This window comes from Hesperophylax consimilis, chromosome 12, assembly GCF_061612785.1.
Source record: "Hesperophylax consimilis isolate HC1 chromosome 12, BYU_Hcon_1.0, whole genome shotgun sequence".
NCBI classification, from domain to species: Eukaryota; Metazoa; Arthropoda; class Insecta; order Trichoptera; family Limnephilidae; genus Hesperophylax; species Hesperophylax consimilis.
Window position 1 is genome coordinate 28,591,155 of NC_142847.1, and position 20,752 is coordinate 28,611,906.

General features: G+C 35.5%; 1 protein-coding gene across 1 annotated transcript in view; it reads right to left on the minus strand.

Moving 5' to 3' along the window:
• Positions 1-5,866: 5,866 nt before the first annotated feature.
• Positions 5,867-20,752, minus strand: part of LOC149419432 (uncharacterized) — a 63,008-nt gene continuing 48,122 nt past the window's right edge. The window contains exons 13-21 of the mRNA XM_089637827.1: positions 20,217-20,367; positions 18,101-18,248; positions 16,940-17,077; positions 16,613-16,770; positions 15,612-15,768; positions 14,470-14,582; positions 10,797-10,897; positions 9,956-10,060; positions 5,867-8,704 (exon numbers count right to left, since the gene is read on the minus strand). Coding sequence (XP_089493953.1) covers positions 8,508-8,704; positions 9,956-10,060; positions 10,797-10,897; positions 14,470-14,582; positions 15,612-15,768; positions 16,613-16,770; positions 16,940-17,077; positions 18,101-18,248; positions 20,217-20,367 — 1,268 coding nt within the window. The 3' untranslated portion in view covers positions 5,867-8,507. The remainder of the gene's footprint in view (positions 8,705-9,955; positions 10,061-10,796; positions 10,898-14,469; positions 14,583-15,611; positions 15,769-16,612; positions 16,771-16,939; positions 17,078-18,100; positions 18,249-20,216; positions 20,368-20,752) is intronic.

Below are 20,752 nucleotides of genomic sequence, written 5' to 3' on the forward strand. Positions count from 1 at the left end.
CTTCACGACTTGCTCCGGGCAATTGGAACTCTTGCGTGTTAATTTTTATTGTATTTGTTTGGACACCCATCGGTCTTCTACAAATATAGTTAACTAGCAGACGTTCCCGGCGTTATGAATGCTTTAGAGTAAAGTTTTGAGATTGTGAATTCTAATATACTGGATGTATTTTCACGGTAGAAATAATAATATTTTCAATTATTATAAAATAATTTTTTTAGGCATTCCATTCACTTCCCCCCCCCCCCGAATTCTTCTACCACTCACTTCCACGTCATAAAATCTCACAATACCCCTTTCTGTAGCAATATAAGTATCCTTTTCTTAATCTTATCCATTTTGCTTACATCACCCTTATACATGCGCCTCACTTTATCACAAGTAAGTATTTGTTACATGTCTTCCTTGGGCATCCCCAACATTTTTTACCATTCATTACCACACCATAGTTCTTCTTGCACCCCCATCTTTTTTCAAAACATTTGCCTAATTTAGACCGAACATGTAATGAGCAGGAAGCATTCTATCGATATGCTCATATCTGATTTAATGAGCAGGCAGCATTCTATTGATACGCTCATATCTGATTTAATGAGCAGGCAGCATTCTTTTGATACGCTCAAATCTGATTTAGAGCAGGCAGCATTCTGTTGATATGCTCATATATCTGATTTAATGAGCAGGCAGCATTCTATTGATACGCTCATATCTGATTTAATGAGCAGGCAGCATTCTTTTGATACGCTCAAATCTGATTTAGAGCAGGCAGCATTCTGTTGATATGCTCATATATCTGATTTAATGAGCAGGCAGCATTCTATTGATACGCTCATATCTGATTTAATGAGCAGGCAGCATTCTTTTGATACGCTCAAATCTGATTTAGAGCAGGCAGCATTCTGTTGATATGCTCATATATCTGATTTAATGAGCAGGCAGCATTCTATTGATACGCTCATATCTGATTTAATGAGCAGGCAGCATTCTTTTGATACGCTCAAATCTGATTTAGAGCAGGCAGCATTCTGTTGATATGCTCATATATCTGATTTAATGAGCAGGCAGCATTCTATTGATACGCTCATATCTGATTTAATGAGCAGGCAGCATTCTTTTGATACGCTCAAATCTGATTTAGAGCAGGCAGCATTCTGTTGATATGCTCATATATCTGATTTAATGAGCAGGCAGCATTCTATTGATACGCTCATATCTGATTTAATGAGCAGGCAGCATTCTTTTGATACGCTCATATCTGATTTAGAGCAGGCAGCATTCTGTTGATATGCTCATATATCTGATTTAATGAGCAGGCAGCATTCTATTGATACGCTCATATCTGATTTAATGAGCAGGCAGCATACTTTTGATACGCTCATATCTGATTTAGAGCAGGCAGCATTCTGTTGATATGCTCATATATCTGATTTAATGAGCAGGCAGCATTCTATTGATACGCTCATATCTGATTTAATGAGCAGGCAGCATTCTATTGATACGCTCTTATCTGATTTAATGAGCAGGCAGCATTCTATTGATACGCTCTTATCTGATTTAATGAGCAGGCAGCATACTTTTGATACGCTCATATCTGATTGAGCAGACAGCATTCTGTTGATACGCTCTTATCTGACTTAATGAGCAGGCAGCATTCTATTGATACGCTCATATCTGATTTAATGAGCAGGCAGCATTCTATTGATACGCTCTTATCTGATTTAATGAGCAGGCAGCATTCTATTGATACGCTCTTATCTGATTTAATGAGCAGGCAGCATATTTTGATACGCTCATATCTGATTGAGCAGACAGCATTCTGTTGATACGCTCATATCTGATTTCACAGAAAGTTTAACAGTAATTGAGTTGTTTTAAATTTAAAATAAGTTAATCCTTTCTTCTCTCCATTTAAGTGTCTAACCTAGCTTTAAATTGGTAGAATTGACATGCTGTGGATGTTTGTTCCATGCATCCACTATATTTGCAAGGAAGCGTTTCCTAGGATTGGATACAAAAGCTGTTTAATTAATTTTTTGTGTCCACGGAAACTTACAATTTTTGTTGGTGTTGATGATTTCATGGATGCCAGGGCAACTATAATATCGTGCCAAGTCTTCCTCGAGCAATGACTTCTACTATTCACCTCCAATTCATACATTCGCCATTCACCCATTTCCTAGTTCAACACATGCGCCTCACTTTATCACAAATAGTTATTTGATTCATGTCTTTCTCAGACGTCCCCGATCTCTTTTACCATTCACTTCATGTAGTGTCACAGAGAATACTAAAATCACAGTGGTACCTCGACATACGAGTGCCCCAACATACGAGTTTTTCGAGATACGAGCCGGCGAGCGAGTGATTTTTTGCTTTGAGTTACGAGCGAAATTCGAGATACGAGTTCGGTTTAGCAGGTCGGCCGGTAGCGCGCGTGCGCGGCCACGCCCGCCAAGGTATGTCAGTAGAGGAGGAGATTGTGTCGCTGGGGAAATCCATGGGTCTAGAGGTGGAAGAGAGAGACGTGAACAAACTCGTCGAGGAGCACACCCAGGAACTGACGACTGAGGAGATACAAGAGTTACAGTCACAGCAGCATACGGATGTTATGCAAGAAATTGGTTTCGAGGTGTCAGAGGAGGAGGAGGTTATTTCTACAAGTGAGATAAAGGAGATCTTAGGAATGTGGGAGAGAGTTTCACAGTTCGTGGAAAAGAAACACCCAGAAAAAGTTGCAACAGGTCGTGCATCTGATCTTTTTAATGACACTTGCCTAACTAATTTCCGGAACATTCTGAGAGGGAGGAAGAAACAAACCTCCTTGGACATGTTTTTTTCTAAACGGCCTACAAGTGAAAGCGAGAAAAATGTAGCGAAAAAGGCAAAGACCAGTAAGGATATCTAATTTATTTATTTACATTCTCTTTTTTGTTTTTGTACAATAAATATTTGTCATTTATAAATACGTTTTTATTATTCAAAACCACGTAACAAAAATAACTGGGGTGACATTTTGGGGGTTGGAACGGATTAATGGTAGTCTAATTGTTTTGTATGGGGAAATCTGCATCAATGTACGAGTAATTCAAGATACGAGCAAGGTTGCGGAACGAATTAAACTCGTATGTCAAGGTACCACTGTATATTATTTCGACTTTTCGACTCCGTATCTCATTCCAGTGCAGAGATAATCACACTGTCTGTCGCCGACTTTTAGCTACCGTTATACTACTGTATACCACATTGTGACTGTTGACTACGTTATATCGACTTTAATTCGACTCCTGTATCCAGTGCCGTCTTAAACTAGGCTGGGGCCCTTGGGCACACAAGAATTTGGGGCCCTTTTGGAAAGTAAAAAAGCAAATTATAATACCATTTTTTTACTAAGTATGACCATTTATTATAGGTAATCAAATACAGTATGATAAAATATGTCACTAATGAAATTAGAATGCTGCTGGTTTTTTGGTTACGATTACGATAACGGTTTCTTTCGGGATTTCTGTTGAGCAAAATCTTCTATTATATCCTCAAAGTCAATTTTTTGAAGGATATCACTTTCTATGCACATAATTGACAAATTACTCAGACGTTCTTGTAACATTGTTGTTCGCAATTCATTTTTTATTCTCTTAAGCTGCGAAAATGACCGCTCTCCACTACAATTGGAAACCATATTTAGGCAAAGGAATATACTTGTAGCAATTTCTACGTTTGGAAAAGTTTCTTCCAATTTATCTGATTTTATTAGGTTATGTAAGGTCTAGATATTTAAATCCGCTGATTGCTTTATTATGTTTTTTTTTAAATATTGGCTTAAATGAAAACATTCTGTTTTGAGCTCATCTCCATTAATGTCTTTATGATAAAATTCTGCAAATTCTGCAAAATTTTTTGTGAACCACTTAAATATGTTCTTTTCGACATAATTATAAACTGTTGATTTCCCTAAAATAAAATAAATAAATAATGTACGAAAAAATCAAAACTTCTGTTTATCTTACTCAATTTTAAATAACAAACGAAACAAAATAACGCCACTCACTCCTATCAGACTGAAAGTTTAACCCGTCATGGGTCGGGCCTGATGGGGCCCCCTTCCCTTCCCTTTCCCTAACAAAGCACCACTTTGAATTTTAAATTGAACGTTTTGTGGATTAATTTTGAGCTATCATATATTTTACTGACCGAAACACATTCCTAGAACAATAAAATATGTACCAAAACAACATTAATTGCGTTAATTTGATAGGTTTTACCATAGACATATGAATATTAGTAGACCAGCCCTAAGTGATTAAAAGCGTATTATTCCCCACTCCCCATACCGGTTCCATTGGAGCCGGCTGTGCTCGCGTATGGCCTCAAGTGAATTTAGAAAACGTGACGTCATTATTCTTGTGCGAACTATGGTCGAGGCATAATCGGTTCATTTTACGAAATAACACGGCAAAATGGTGGCTTGTGGTATGAAAACTTGTAAAAATAGATGTGAAAAAGAGAATAAACCCATTGTCGTATTACATTCCATATATAAGCATTATTTTACTTTAATTTAAGCATATTCACATCGTATAATATGGATCAGTTGTAGAAACATATACTATCACATCGAGATACGTCTGGACGCGAAACACAAAGCTGGTTGGTTGCTGGGAAGTAAATTATGAACATTTATAAAAGTGTCTTAACTAAATACTTAAACGAAATATTCGACTCTGAAAATAGAAGAAATTTATTTTGCCGAATTTGGACTTCGCAAATTTGTTCATAACGTGGTGAGTAATTTGCGCTCTCATGTAAAAATGTCTATTCATTCAAAAGCAGATTTTACTTTTAAGAACTAAATGGTGATATTATAATGCGAGATGCCTATATCCAGTCAGATTGATTTATTGACGAATCACAGTCAGCTTTACCCCCTTCGTTCTTCAACAGTTGATTTTACCCCTCATCTTTAATTTCTAGTCTATATATTCATATGTCTGTGGGTTTTACGATGTTTTCGTCAAGTATCACGCATCAGATTTGTATCGCGGCAAATTTGACATTTCGATTACAAAGATAAATTATTTAAAAATATTCTGGTGTTGCCAGGTGAAAGAAACTAGTGGCTATATCATCAATGATGTTGGCGCAAGCGATTCTGACCTTGTTTTTTATACAAATTCTGTACACAGAAGGGTCAAAATCGCATTCAAAATTTACACACACCGCCCGCATTATCGCGTTTCACGAGAGAAATTGTCAGTCCTTCGGGGCCCCCTGAGAATGGGGGCCCTGGGCACGGGCCCCGTGTGCCCTTATGGTGAAGACGGTATTGCCTGTATCTCATTCCAGTGCAGAGATAATCACACTGTCTGTCGCCGACTTTTCGCTACCGTTATACTACTGTATACCACATTGTGACTGTTGACTACGTTATATCGACTTTAATTCGACTCCTGTATCTCATTCCAGTGCAGAGATAATCACACTGTCTGTCGCCGACTTTTCGCTACCGTTATACTACTGTATACCACATTGTGACTGTTGACTACGTTATATCAACTTTAATTCGACTCCTGTATCTCATTCCAGAAATAATGAAACAAACAAATATTCATGTTAAAAGAATGATAAAATAGCCAACTGCCTCCGGACACTCCAAACTCTTTTCCGGATTCAATAATTTTATTAGCGCAAGAGAATCTGATTTTGTCCTCCTTACGGTTTTAAAAGAGCAAAGGTTACAATTGCATCGCTAAAAATTTCATTCCAGAATGGTCTCGGGACGGACCACTTGCTAATAAAACAAAAAGATTTATTTAAGCTATTTTATTGAAATAATCTACATAGTAACATATTATATTAATTGCTTTGGAGTAACACTAAAACTTAAAATAACACCATAAGAAACTCAAGAAATACATTTTTCATATTAATAAATAATAAGATATAAAAAGTCAGCCATTAGAATCTATTTATGTAAGGCAATTCAATTCACAGCTTCAGGATGTATAAACATACTTGCATTTGCAGGAAGGTTTTAAATAACAATACTAATGCAAAGCACAAAGTGACATAATGTACCCACGTCAGAAAATTGAAAATAAATTGACTGTAAATTCAAATCAACACAGTCTAACATAAAAAAAAATATTGTCAAAACATTTTTTCCAAGACAAATAATAGTAAACATACAAAAATGAAAAATAACAAACTTAACAAAATTAATAATAATTAATATGAAAAGTTAAAAGGAGATAAGACAATATGCAATCAATGTTTAAAATATGTATTAAAAGCAAATAAATGATCTTTTTAAACAAATTCAAATATAATAAAAAATGATTACATATTATAACTAGAATTATGATTAAATATTTAAGGAATATATTTCAGAGGGCATACTTGGTACTTGTCCCAATTCATTAAACAAACAAAACTTTCCAATAAAATCATAAAAAAAGATTTAAAACATACAAACTCTAGACTTCAATACATATTTACTAAAATCTAAGCAATGCAATACATATACGCCATCAGGATAATAAAATATGCCATATTGCCAGATGGAACTTGCAATGAAAATATTATTACTATACAGTTTTCTTATACATTTTTATTATTTGAAAAATACTAATTTAATATTGTCTTAAGGCACGCACTCACACAATCTAAATTTAATCAAAGATAATATAATACATAAATACTAAATTTATTTAGTTAACATACTAATTTGCATCAAGATAATGCAATTTTTTTGTAGTTTTTCCATTCTTCTATTTCTAATTCTACAGTTGAAGGTGTTATCTGAAATTCAAATACTGGAAGATTGACATGAACACATGTAAAAGAGAAATCAAATGGCACTAAGGGTTTTTCCAAAAGAAATATAAATACATATTACACATATATAAGAATTGCTTACAATGCAGAAAGATAGATAAGGACACATTGGGTCCATGTTCACAATGTGTGCATTACTACATTCCCAGGTCAACGTGCACACTTGTCCTACGCACGCAATGCAAATTTGAATCATAGTATCGCGATATTCAATTGATTTTACGTTATAACATCTTACCAAATTTATCAGTTGTTTATCTCCCATTTTAACAATAAAACAAGCAATAAATGCCAAAACCAACCTTAAAGGTCAAATCAACCCGTTGGAAGGTATTCCACTAACGCCACACGTCTTTCATACGTCCCATGCCGATCAGTATTGAATGGAAAATGTAGGATTACGTTGCGTGTGACAAGTGTGTTTCTGAAGCATCTATTTTCATAGAGAATGTATGGATTGTAAGTTGTCCAGATATTAATATTGATGCATTGTGTATGTGGGCCCAGTGTGTTCTTACCTTAAGCTTAGCATATATTGATAACAATCCTGTTCAATCATGTTTGGCCATTTTACAGGGAAGACAAAAAACTGGTGATTTTAGGCAAATGAAATTGTCTTTGAACTATTTCCGAACATTGAAAAAATCCTATTTTAAATTTACCAGTGTATGTTAATTATCTCCGTCGAATGGCATTTTGTGACGGCTTAGGTATTGATTCCACATGGATACGCAAGTTTCTGATACTCAACAATTTAAGTATCTTGGTGACTATCGTCATATATCTGCGGGACGTTCGAACAGAGGTCCAAGTTTACGATATTTTGTAAACTCGTCGGCGACAGCATTCACCGCGACCAGGCGGGCAAGTTTGTTCTCACTCACATCGTGGAGAGTTTAAATATGGCATCACTTGCGTCAAGACATTTTGTAACAATGTGTGTGCTTTTAGATCAACTATAGGAACAAAACAGCCAACAAAGAATGACAGGATGTAAAATGACAGCTACAGCAACTTTTTGGTTGGGAGTAAGGCTATGAAAGCGTTGGACAAAATTATTTAAAAAAAAATTATTATTGAAATTGATTACTTTCCACTATTGTTCAAATAATGTGAAACTCTTTTACTTCTCTTTTGCAATGCTAATGTATAGAAGTGGAGTGTGCATATTGAAAATATAAGTTTACCTATAAAGTTACATAAACAGGTATGGTTTTGTGCGCAACTCGAAAAAGCTGATTTTGGAATAGCCTAATTGTAGTAATTACACCACTATCAGATAATATTATGATTCAGTATTCTAAAAATAAAGTCTTTTGATTGTGTTTGGCACACAGATCCCACAGACAAATCGGTCTTTAACCTTATCTATGTGACTGTCACTGATCCATCGGCGACTATGCTCCTACCCAGAGTTGCGTATGTTGTGATGTATGAATTTTCCCCAAAACTTGTCCCGTTATGAAAACGGCCAGCACTATAAAGGTTAAGATGGCCGCCGTTGGGCTGATGAATAGAATTCTTGTAGTAAGTAGTAACCCGTTGGTCCTGCCACATCCTTCATAACATATTAAATATACATCAAAAGCATTCTTTCAAAATGCACTGCATTATAATATGAACTTCACAAAACAATATATGTATTGCGTTAAAAAGGAACACGGATTCCGTGCCTATGATTCTTTGGGCATCATGGAGTAACGAGGGGGGGTTCTCCAGTGGGCACTAGAAGACCGCACCAGCTTCCTCTTGTCTATGCGGGGGAAGATCTCCACCAGGTTGGGAGTGAACTTTGTGGTAGAGTAAAGCATGTCGATAATCTGGGCCTTCAGGAATGCCTGACTTTTGACATGCTTTCTGCGAATTTCATCTGAAAAATAAAAACAACAATTAAATTTTTGTAGATTTGGGGACTGATGGAATCAAACAATAATATTATTTTCTAGCTATACCACGACATGTATTGCTGTGGCTTAGTCTGTTGTTCGGATAGAAAAACATGTTGCTTTTACGTCCGACATATGGCGCTTTAAAAAAAAAAAAAATACCTGTTTATCCAACAGATTACGCTGTTTTTAAAAAAAGCTAGTTATTATATAGGTATATAAAAACACACGCATATCGAATGCTACGGTGTGTCAAAAATTAACATTTTTATTTACAGTGAAACTCTCTTGAAAGGACGGGACAAAAAAACTTCTTAAGTGGGAACCAAATTTGATATTTATTTTTTTATTTTTTTTTTTTATTGAAAATTTTTTTGATACATATATATACAGGTACATACATAATAGCAAAAAATAAAAGAGAGTAACAAAAAAATCCCACAAAGGCGAGGCCTGTGCGTGGGCATTATTATTTGTATGTGGATATTTAAAACAGTGGTTTAAATAAAAATAAAATATTGTACATGGTGATTGATTTTACCGTAATTTCAGTTACTTTTTACTAAAATTCCAAAAATATTTAAGTGCTCAATGAATATTAATTGGTACAACAAGTATTAATTGATACAACAAGCACATAGCAGACTTTATTATATATCTACTCTTAAAATTAAAACGTAGTTTATTCTAGTATTGTCTACATAGTTGTTAGTATCATGTAATATGTGTATTTTAAATCCACAAGTAAAATGAATCAAAAATATTTTACTGTTTCTGGCTGCAACAACATAGTAAGGGTAGGTTGTTGTTGATTTATTGGACATTACTTACTATAAAGAATTTAAATGAAAAATGCTGTTCTTTGCCGAAAGTGGGAACATCTTAAGCGAGTTTGACTGTATATAGATTATTATGTACATAATATGTGCCAGGAACTCAAAAACTAACTTTTGGGCTTAGCAACAACTGTTAAGGATATGCTAACTTTTGGGCTCAGCAACAACTGTTATGCAGGATATGCTAAAATGAATAAAAATAATTTGATGAACTTTACTTATTTTGCGAGAATCCTGCCCATTACCTTTTATAAATATCATACATCAAAGTTTGTGTAGGCGCTTGGAGACTAAGAAGAGTATGTAAGTTTGTGTAGGCGCTCGGAGACTAAGAAGAGTATGTAAGTCCACAACAATTCAGGATTGGAAAGGAATAAAACGCAGAAAAGAAGAACTTACGCATGGTCCAGACAGGAACGTGTCTCTTGGTTTGCTGCTCATCTTCGCTTTCATCATCTGTTCCCAACTCATCGAAGGTCTTGTATGTCGGAGTCCGTTGTGATGCTGGAAAAGACATTTTATAAAAAATTATTTAATTAAAGACTCGGTATAAACTGCAACAAACATTAATGATAAGGATAAAAATTAAAAGGATAAGTCTTATAATGTTTTCCAAGGGACCGGAAAAAAAACTTCATAAGCAAAACAGCTAAAACAACATGTAGAAAGTTGAATTTTTAAACCTTACCGCTCTAGCTTCTAGCTCACTGAAAAGGCACGAGCTCCCCAGGTTTATAAGAGCGGGAACCCGCGTGCCCTAAAATTGTGTGGGATCCCAATCCCCAGATACATCAGTTTAACCGCTTCTGTGCCAAGAGCGAGTTAACTCGCATTCTTGGCCGTGTCCAGCAGGCCAGCCATAGAAAAATAGCGAGTTTACTCGCTCTTCTTTGAGCCTCTGTATCATACATATGTCCCGTTTATTTTTAAATATGTTTATCTAAGTGAAGGGAAGCAAAAACGTCGAATATTGAATAAATTTGGTAAGTCATTTAAATATCCTTTCAAGGTGTAATGTTTTTAATTTTTAAAAATAAGATTTAAAAATGATTTATTTTGATTAAAAATTCACGGCCTGCTGTGCACAGCTACACTTCTACCTACTGGCATTTAAAAGGTTAAGAGCATTTTAGTGAAACCTGCTTATAAAGTTTTCATGCTTGAAAAGTTTGGTTTTTTCGGGCCCTTCATTTGGGACAAAAATGTCCCAAATAATACAAGATTTTCCATAATAACATACCGGTTTTCTTGGACAGCATTTTGGCAGCCGCAGCCTGGTTCTTGATCTCCTGCAGCTTTTTAGCGGCGGCCAACTCTTCAGCCATCATCTTCTTGCGCAGTCTGCAAATGTAAATAAAACTGTCATTTTTGCCAATGTGACAGTTAAACCTACTTATAAGGTTCCCACATAAGAAGTTGTCATAATTGAGAATTTTTGTTTTTCTTGAAGAAAAGCGTTTGAGAATTTGTGCTGTTGCAGAAAGCAGATTTCTGCTTTATAAATGAAGGAATACACAAACGGTACTCTATCACTCCGCAACCCAAAAACCGGGCAAGAGTCTAATTAGTGAAAGCGATTATTATAATAGTGTATATATACAAAATGCTAAAAATTAAAATAGTTATTTCGTAAAAACAAACACCACTATTTACCTTTTTGTAAAATGTACATTTTTTGGTTTATGGTTAAGGTGTCATGTTTACGCTAGCGAGCAAACTCCATTTTTTCGGTACTTTATTTATTCAAACGAAAAACATGCAATAGTTGCCAGAATACACAGAGGACTAACTGAAAACCTTTAAGAAACCTGGGAGGAATGGAGAAGAGAGATGAAACCTGGGAAGACACATTGTGGAACCAGAAGGCATAGCCACATATCCAATGACAACCCTGGTGATCTTTATAAAAGGGACCGGGTGACTGTTAAAGGAATGAGGTAAAATGGGACATAGCACGATGGGCCTATGGGCTAAGTGCTCACGGGAACTATATCAGGGTGGCCACAAAAAACGGATTTCAAAATTCCCTGATAATTCCAGGTTTTCCAGGGCAGTTTCTATATTTTTCCCTGATATGTTTTATTTGGTATAAGGACATATCTTTCAAAATTTTATTTTTGAAATACGATTTTCATCTACGCCAGAAAATTAGAACAGATACATAAATAAAGGGAATTCCGTCATCTAAAGCATTTATTATTTCCTTGCACCACAATGATCTATTCAAAACAAAATACACTTATTACAAATTTATGATATTTCGCCTGAAGACAATTTGTGTACAAATGAAAAGACCAGACAAATAAACAAAAGTAAGTACAGTAGAACCCCGATAATTCGAAAAAACGCGTAATTCGAAATTTTCGCCATAAAAATTTCCGCAGAAAATTTTTTCTTACAAAAATTTTTTTAATTCGAAATTCGTTAATTCGTAATTCGAAATTTATTTTTGTCCGCGCACAAAAATTTGTTCGTGAAATTCTAAAAAATTAGATTTTTGCGAAAATAAATCATAATATTTCGTAAATCTGAATCTAAAAGTCAGCCGTGGCGGTAAAACTCCGAAAAATGTATTTTTACGTGGTTTAACATCGTCCTAATTAGTATTATTATTTTGTAAATCTGAATCGATTTACAATGGAATGTTGTATTTTTTCAAATTTATTTCGAATATCCGAGTTTGAAGGGCCGAGAAAATACGTTTTACGCGGATATATGTCGTAGTTTTACGAGTTTACACCAAATATCTGTATTTAAAGGGTCGGCCGCGACGAAACTCGGCCGCGAAATTTCGATTTACGCGTAAATGTATCGTATATTTTCGAATTTATTTCGAATATTTGAATTTAAATGGCCCGCTGCGACGGAAATCGGCCGTGAAATCTTGATTAACGCGTAAATATATCGTATTTTTACGAATTTATTTCGAATATCTGATTTTTAAAGGGCCCGCCGCGAATGAAATCGGACGCGAAATGTTAATTTACGCGGAAATATATCGTATTTTTACTGACTTAACTTCGAATATCCGAGTTAAAAAATACGGCGCGACGGAAATCGGCCGAAAAATTTCGATTCACGCCGAAATATGACATATTTTTACGAATATACTTCTCAAATATCTGAACTTAAAAGGCCGGCCGCGACGAACAATTGCCGATAAAATTCGATTTACGCGGAAATATTTCATATTTTTACGAATTTACATCAAATATCTTAATTTAAAGGGTCGGCCGCGACGGAAATCGGCCGCGCATTCTCGATTTACACGGAAATATATCGTATTCGACGGAAGTCGGCCGCGCATTCTCGATTTACACGGAAATATATCGTATTTTTGCGAATTTTTTTCGAATCTGAATTTTAAGAGCCGGCCGCGACGGAATACGGCTGCGAATTCTCGTTTAACGCGGAAATATATCGTATTTTTACGAATTTAAATTCAGATATTTGAAATAATGGGCCGGCTGCGACGGAAAATTACCGCGAAATCTCGATTTGGGCGGAAATATATCGTATTTTTAAATATATCAATTTAAAGGGTAGGCCGCGACCGAAATCGGCAGCGAAATCTCGATTTACGCATAAAAATATAGCATTTTTACGAATTTATTGCGAATATCTGAATTTAAAGGGCCCGCCGCTACGGTAATCGGCCGCGAAAATAAAGAAATAATTGGTATTAATACGAATTTACAGCTAAAATACCACCCGGATTTGAAGAGGCGGCCGAGAAAATCGATTTTCGGCGTATTTTTTTTATTTTCATAAAAATTCGAATTACGTGGGAATTCGTTAATTCGAAATTTGATTTTTGATGTCCCGTGGATTTCGAATTAACGAGGTTCTACTGTATTGACACTTTGTAAAAATGTTGATAATGATGATCTTTAAATTTTATTACGACCGTACTGGGTGTCCGACCCTTTTGACACTTTGTTGTAACTTTGCTAGCTTTTTATTTACAGATTTCGCACCTACATAGTATAGGGGAAAAACCAAGGCGGGTGGTTTACGACATGATTGTGTTGCAAGGGCTATTTACGAAAATAATAATAAAAAAATACCTACTTATCTAGTTTGTCTTTGTCAGCATATCTTTTGTTACACACGCCGCAAGTAAAAGTAATAAAACACAACTTTGGGACTTCACAAATCGTAAATAACGAATTTCGTTTTATTTTTTGAATTCACTGATATTTTAAGAATATTTTAAAATTCCCTGACATTTCCCTGATAATTCCCGGTTCGGTAAAATTCCCTGATAATTCCCGGTTTTCCCGGTTTTCCAGGTCTGTGGCCACCCTGTATATGTAAACCGTCTCCGCTCTATAAATAAATAAAAATAAAAACTTATTTAGTATATAAATAAATAAAAATAAAAATATAAATAGCTCTATAAAAAAATGAAAACTGAAATGTCTTAAAACAACAATAACTAACCCTGGTTACTGGTGACTGGTAAAATAGTCAGCAAGAGCAAGCTAGATGGTGGTATAGTAACCAAGTGTTAAACGTAAGATAACCCAACCCATCAGTAAACAAAGCTCAAGTCTAGGCATGCGGCGGACAACTGAATTTGACATACAAATAGGTACTGGTTAATTATACAACTTTATTTTGTTATTATTCAAAAAAATTATTGTAAAATATAGTAGTTGTCGGATAATCCTATGGAGGATTACTGAAAGAGTATTCTATATGCAAAAAAAGTCTATTTTCAAAACTTTCATTCATAACCTTCACAATCTATCGAACAACGAGGCGCGTTTTGATACACAATATGTATATTGTAAGGAAACTTTATGGATCACATATATGCGTCATCCCGCCTGTGGGTCTAGCTACCCATGGATCAAATATTCCAACTGACGCGTAGACAAGTAGGATGAAAAAATGATTGTTTAATTTACTTGTCGCTCTCCTCCAGCTGCTTGCGCTTGACTTCTGCCTCTCTGCGCGCCTTCTCCTCCTGCTGCTGCTTCTCGGCCTCCTCCATTCGTCTTCTCTCCAATGCTCTGCGCCTCTATTGGGGAAACAATAATAATGTTAATAAATTGATTGTAATGTTAGTTAATAATACCTTGTTCGGAGGCATAGGAACAAGTAAAAAACTTTTGCATTTTTAAAAAAAAATAAGAAAATTCTAGAAGTACGAAATTTTGGGTAAGATTATGTAGGTCAAATTTCAGGAAAAAATCCTCACTTTTCCTCGAGACAGGGTGTACAGTAGAACCCCATTAATTCAAACCCCAATAATTCGTTATTCACGCCAAAAAAATATATTACCAGAAATTTTTTTTCATAAAAAATGGTTTATTAATTTGAAATTCGAATACATATCTGAATTTGAAAACTTCATTTACACCGAAACATGTTGCATTTTTACAAATTTTCTTAGAATAGCAGACCTGAATTCGAAGGATGATGATATCGGCTGCAAATTTTCGTTTTACACAGAAATAAAAAGTATTTTTATTAATTTACTTTGAATGTTTGAATTTGAAAGCTTTATTTAATTTAGTCAGCCACGAAATTTATATTTATGCATATTGATGATGTTTATTTTTACAAATTTACTTTTAATATCTGATTGTGAGTCATACTACAATGAAGTGAGTCATACTACATGAGTCCTTGACTCATTAAAACTCGGTCTGTACATTTCTGCTGGTTCTGATATATTCACAAAAAGTTCTTAAAGTAAATTGAAACTAAATTCAAAAGTATAATGTTTATGTTGATATTTAGCATAAAATGTATATACTTTTTATATTTAAAGTGTTCAAATCAGTTTTTCGTGAAGTCTTCAGATTTGAGAAAAATTCCAAAGCGGGTTTTACAAGTCAACGACTCATATTATAAATTTACTTCAAATATCTACCTGAACTTGAAAGGGCGGCTTTGGAGCTTGAATTTTTGCAATGTTTTTTATTTCATTTTTCTTCAAATTTCAAACTACGTGGGAATTCGCCGATTGGAATTTTGGTTTTTGATGTCCCTGGGATTTCATATAACGGGGTTCAACTGTAATAAATAAATAAAATAATAATACCTTTTCCGACTCCTCTTTGAGCCTTTCTTCTCGCTCAATCTGTTGCTGCCTGATTCTCTCTTCCTTCTCTTTCTCAGCCTTCTCCATCTGGGCTAGCTTTAACATGGTCTGCTGCTGCCGGGCTTGCGCAGCGGCACGACTCTTCTCTTCTCGCTTTCTGCAAAGCGTACAAAACACAATTTATTTTTAAAAAAATCGAGGAAGAAAAGATCTTTTAACCTTTTCAAAGCAATTTACCCCACTATTATTTTGTAAATAGGTAATCTGATAGGCCGGCAGTGATTTTTCTATTCTCATGGAAATAAATTTACTTGTCCCTTGGAATGCCAATAAATCCGTTGCAAATTTTTGGCATTTTTAACCGTCGTATGAATCCGCAATGGGATGTCCTAGTAGCTAACAGAGTTTTCCTTGATTTTATGGTATTTTGTACCTTAAAAATGCTTCAAGCGTACTAAAATATTTTCGTAATATGGGGTGTACAACATCAATATTTATTTTTTTACTATTAACTTTGGTACTCTAAGTACATTCCATAAAAATGAGAAGAAAAAATTGTCTCCTGTAAAATTTCCGTTTCGCCAGTTATGATTTTGAGATGTGTTTTAGTGAAATTTCGTGGATCATAAACATACACCACATTCGCGAACGAAGAAAGATGCCAATGGGTCACATATCAGTGACCGTCCAGTGGCTGAGTTGACATCACGTTTGGGTCCCACCCAGGCGTAGTGTGTTCAATTCCTCGACTGGCTAAGTCATCCATCACAACACAAGCAACATTTTCCGCTTACTGTGGTGGTAGTAGGAGATTTTCAAACATTGTCAGGTTATTCGTAACACGGAAATGTTTGTGTTTTTTAAAATAAAAAAATAAAAAATATGCAACAGCTTTGTACATAAGTTTAATAAATAGTATTAATAGCAAAAATTATTTATAATCATGCATGTAATACCGATTTGTTGCATTGATTTCTGTTTTGTATTCTTCTTATTCCTACCTCCTTTGCTCCTCGCTCCTGGCCTGCAGCATGGCCTCCCTCTTACGCAGAGCGTCATCCTCCCGCACAATGTTCTGGACGGTGTACTGCGGCTTGGGGGACATCAGCGACTCAGTGGAGCTGAAGTTGCCACCGCTCGGCCCCAGCTTTACACTTGTCTGGAATTAGTCAATTAATTAGTTGACTAGCAATCGTTGGTGGCTTGCCATATCGCACTCGTCTCTTGCACAGCGCTTCATTCCGGGCGATGCAAGGGAACAATCTTTATTTTTTTTGTCAAACTACAGAATATTTAACAGAGCTCTGTTGAGTATGGTAAGTTTGTACCTGTTTGGAGGAGGGTACGGGCAGCGGCAGCTTCAGCTGAGCGATGGCGCGGGCGCTGATGGGAGTTGCGATCTTGCTACGAGACACCTTCCTGGTCGGGGGCGGCGGGTCTGGCTTGGCCACCACCTTCGATTCCTCCTGAACAATTATTAGAATAAATTTACATTTGGTTTTTCGTATTGAAAATGTAATTTTACCAATAAGACTGATTTTTGGTATGTTTCTATATGTATAAATTACATTTTTTAGAAAATCATTGTTTGTTTATTTGAGTCATTTAACCTTTTCTGATATCATAATTTCCAGTAATCAAAATTTTTTAAATTTTTATCCTCCACGTACATATCAGCTTAGGTTCCATGATATTTCATCAAAATGAAAATTCAACACACCTTTAAAAAGTGATATATTTATAGTCATTGAAAGTGAAGAAACAAAACTAGGTTTAATAGTTACATATGTAAACTATATAACCTAATTTTTGTTTCATCACTTTTCATGACTTTATATCACTTTTTGGAGGTGTGTTGAATTGTCATTTTGATGACATACCCGGTCACCATCAGCTTATACAAGACGTACAAGACATATTTTAACCAGTGATTCCTTAGCTAGGGCAAGAAATCTAGATGGCATTTTATACGCCTAATAACATTAAAAAATCAATTGGAATTGGACAGTGTGAGGTCGGGTTGGGGTGAGGGGTTGGGAGTGAAAAAAATTGTTTGTTTTGAAAAAAAAAAACAAAAATGGCAAACTAGACCTTCATTTACCTTTTTTCCTCAAAATAAGGTCAGAAATCGTTGCTGGTTAAGGTTTGTAAGGTACGTCCCATAACACTCTGTTTGTGTAGTGAATTTTTTGTAACCCTACAAAACCTGTGAATATAGCCTTTAATGATGCATGGGGTATCTCAGCATCCCTCATGGTAACAGAGATTTTGTGTATCTTGACATGTTGAATGTTAAAGGGAAATTGGGCAAAAGCCGACTATTCACAGGCCGAACGACGAACATGAATGATCCATCCACACGTAGAGACATACTTGTCGCACGGCCTGTGAAGTCATGCTCACCTGAACGTGCTGTGGCCTGTGAATAGTTGGCTAAAGCCAGGTACTAACTACATATTATTAGTGCATGTATTATGAAAGAGACTTACGGTTCCTGTGTCTTTGGCAGCCATGGCGCGTGTCTTGGTCCTGGTTACGCGGGTGGGGCCGTCCGCAACGTCCAGCCCCGTCTGTGGACTGCCGGCTGCCGCCTCGGCCAGGCGCTCAAAGTGCTGCACCCGCGACTGGACGGGGCTCCTGGAAACAAGAGGAACATATTCATTTTAATACAGATACATACCTATGTAACATGGGGTAATTACTACAACTAGGTGTGTAACTCCGAAATCAGCTTTTTCTGGTTACTCATAAAACTATAACTTTATTTCTGTGTCCATGTATGCCACAATACATGTCTTGTGTTTGTAATATTATAGTTGGAACCTTTACAAAGAGGTCTATACACAATTTTCATATTAAAATATTGTATTGTAATATAAAGAAATTCACTACATTAGATCTTTTTTTGGTTCTATCCCATAAGGCACGCGCTCTATCTCTCTTACATTTACCTTCATATATAGCCATCCCATTTGATCGAATTGAAAATTTCATAATGATGATAAAACACAGGTTTGTATTTTGAATTTTAAGCAAAGACTTTTATTAAATAAAACTCCATCTTCAACAAAATACTTGGACTTTTATCATAGATTGACAATGAGCTGTGATATCTAAATTAGCAGGCGGCTGGAATAATATGGACCCCAACCTTGAGGTTCCCACCTTATTTATTATCCACTCGGTCTCTACAATACTCGACAGCTAACACCATCTATGGGTAACTTGATGGACTAATCTAGTGCCATCTATGGGTGATCTCATACACTAATATCAAGGATATTACAATCATTGTTATTAACCCACTAGAAAATTTGTTGTTCAAAAAATCCGGACTAAAAATAAATCCGTTTTTGGGAACGGAAACGGTGTCGACGGAATGAAAAATTATATGAAATAAATAGGATACATCAATAAATTTAGGTTTGCACAAAAATCAATTCAGTTGCTGTGGTCAGTTTTAGTGAAAGTAACTTGTGAGGATGGGAAGGGTTAAAGTAGGATTGGCATTACCCGTTTCGATGTTGATCAGCATTCGACCGTATGGGTAGGAAATACATTTCCCGCATTAAGGGTTAATATTAACAGTCTTTTTGGGAGATATTTTGCATTAGATGAGATATATGATTTAAACAGTGTTAAAAAGAGGAAACATCACGCTTTATATTTGAATTTAAAATTTTACCAATAATCAAAATAATTCTACGAAACCACATTTAGTGTTCGAAAAATATTTGTGAAGGTTTGTCAAAATTTTATAATAAATATAAAATGAAAAATGTGAAGTGAAAACAACTTTCATAATGCCTTTGTAAGTGGTAATTACAGTGTACACGATAAAAACCACTGATAAGCGACTTTATAAACTTTAGCTATGTTAGCGTTAAGATTGTTATACACGGTGTCCGGAAACTCGTAGTACAAGCGGGAAACTGGAGAATCTACACCACATGGGGAACCCAAAAAAACATAAAGTTTTTTGATTTGAGCATTTTCAAAAAAAAAAAAAAACCAAAAAAAAAATATTTTTCGGCTATTTTAGGGTTAAAGTTTTTTCTGGTGTTTAGGGTTGAATAACAGATGTTTTAACCCTGCAGAGCAGAAATATTTTATGATTACACCGGGTTAAATGAAGGGTGATTTCAAAATAATGCTTCAAATCCGAGTTTCTTCATTTGTTTTACTTTCAAATAGTTTTAATTAGTTGGGTACTTTGATCTTCAGTAATAATTTATAAGAATTTGATTAAAAAAAAAAAAAAAAAAAAATCAACTTCAAACTCGATTTACTCGATAACGAAAGCTCAAATAAAAAAAAAATATACTACAAAATCGACTCCAAATGTGATGTAGATTCACCAGTTTCCCGCTTGTACTACGAGTTTCCGGACACCCTGTATTTTTAATTGTAATGTCGATTTGCAATATTAAAATCTGAAAAGATTCTTCATCTGCTTTCAAAAACATTGAATTTATCTGGAATGTAATGTGATTGAATGTGAGAAATCAGCATTTTGACAGTTCGCTTAATACTTTGCGAATCATTTGCAAAATGTCAGAGGCCCTTAGGCGATAATGCAATTATAGTGTGTTGGCATCAACTAACTCAGGATAGATGGCGTTCTTGAGCTTGATGAATCCCTTGGTGATGATCTTAGGCATGTAGGCGGCGGCGGCAGGCCTTGGGGGTGTTTCCTCCACCTCGCTCAGGTCGTCCGTCAGCAGTGACTCGTTCGGGTTACACCGTATCAGCTCATCTGAAGAATTAAACATTACTTGAGTACAGATTTCAACGCTAAAATAATGAGAGATGGCACCTGGAATGAGACAATCCAAAGTACTCATAAAAGGACCAGACCCTAGACCAGAGGTTCCCAAACTTTTTTGCCCCATAGACCACTTGCCAATTTTTTTTTTGCCGTAGACCCCCTGCCTGCCGATTATTGAATTTTCCTAAAACTATTAACGTCCCATGTGATAATCATTTATTTTTTTAGTAAAAATATTCCCTTCATCCATTCTGGCACAATTGTGAGGTATAACACCAAATGAAAATGAAACAGGATAAGCAACGGGAATTTCTTTCTGTAGCTAGCCCCACAGAATTGCCCCTTAAGTTATTTGTCAGTGCTTATTCCGATC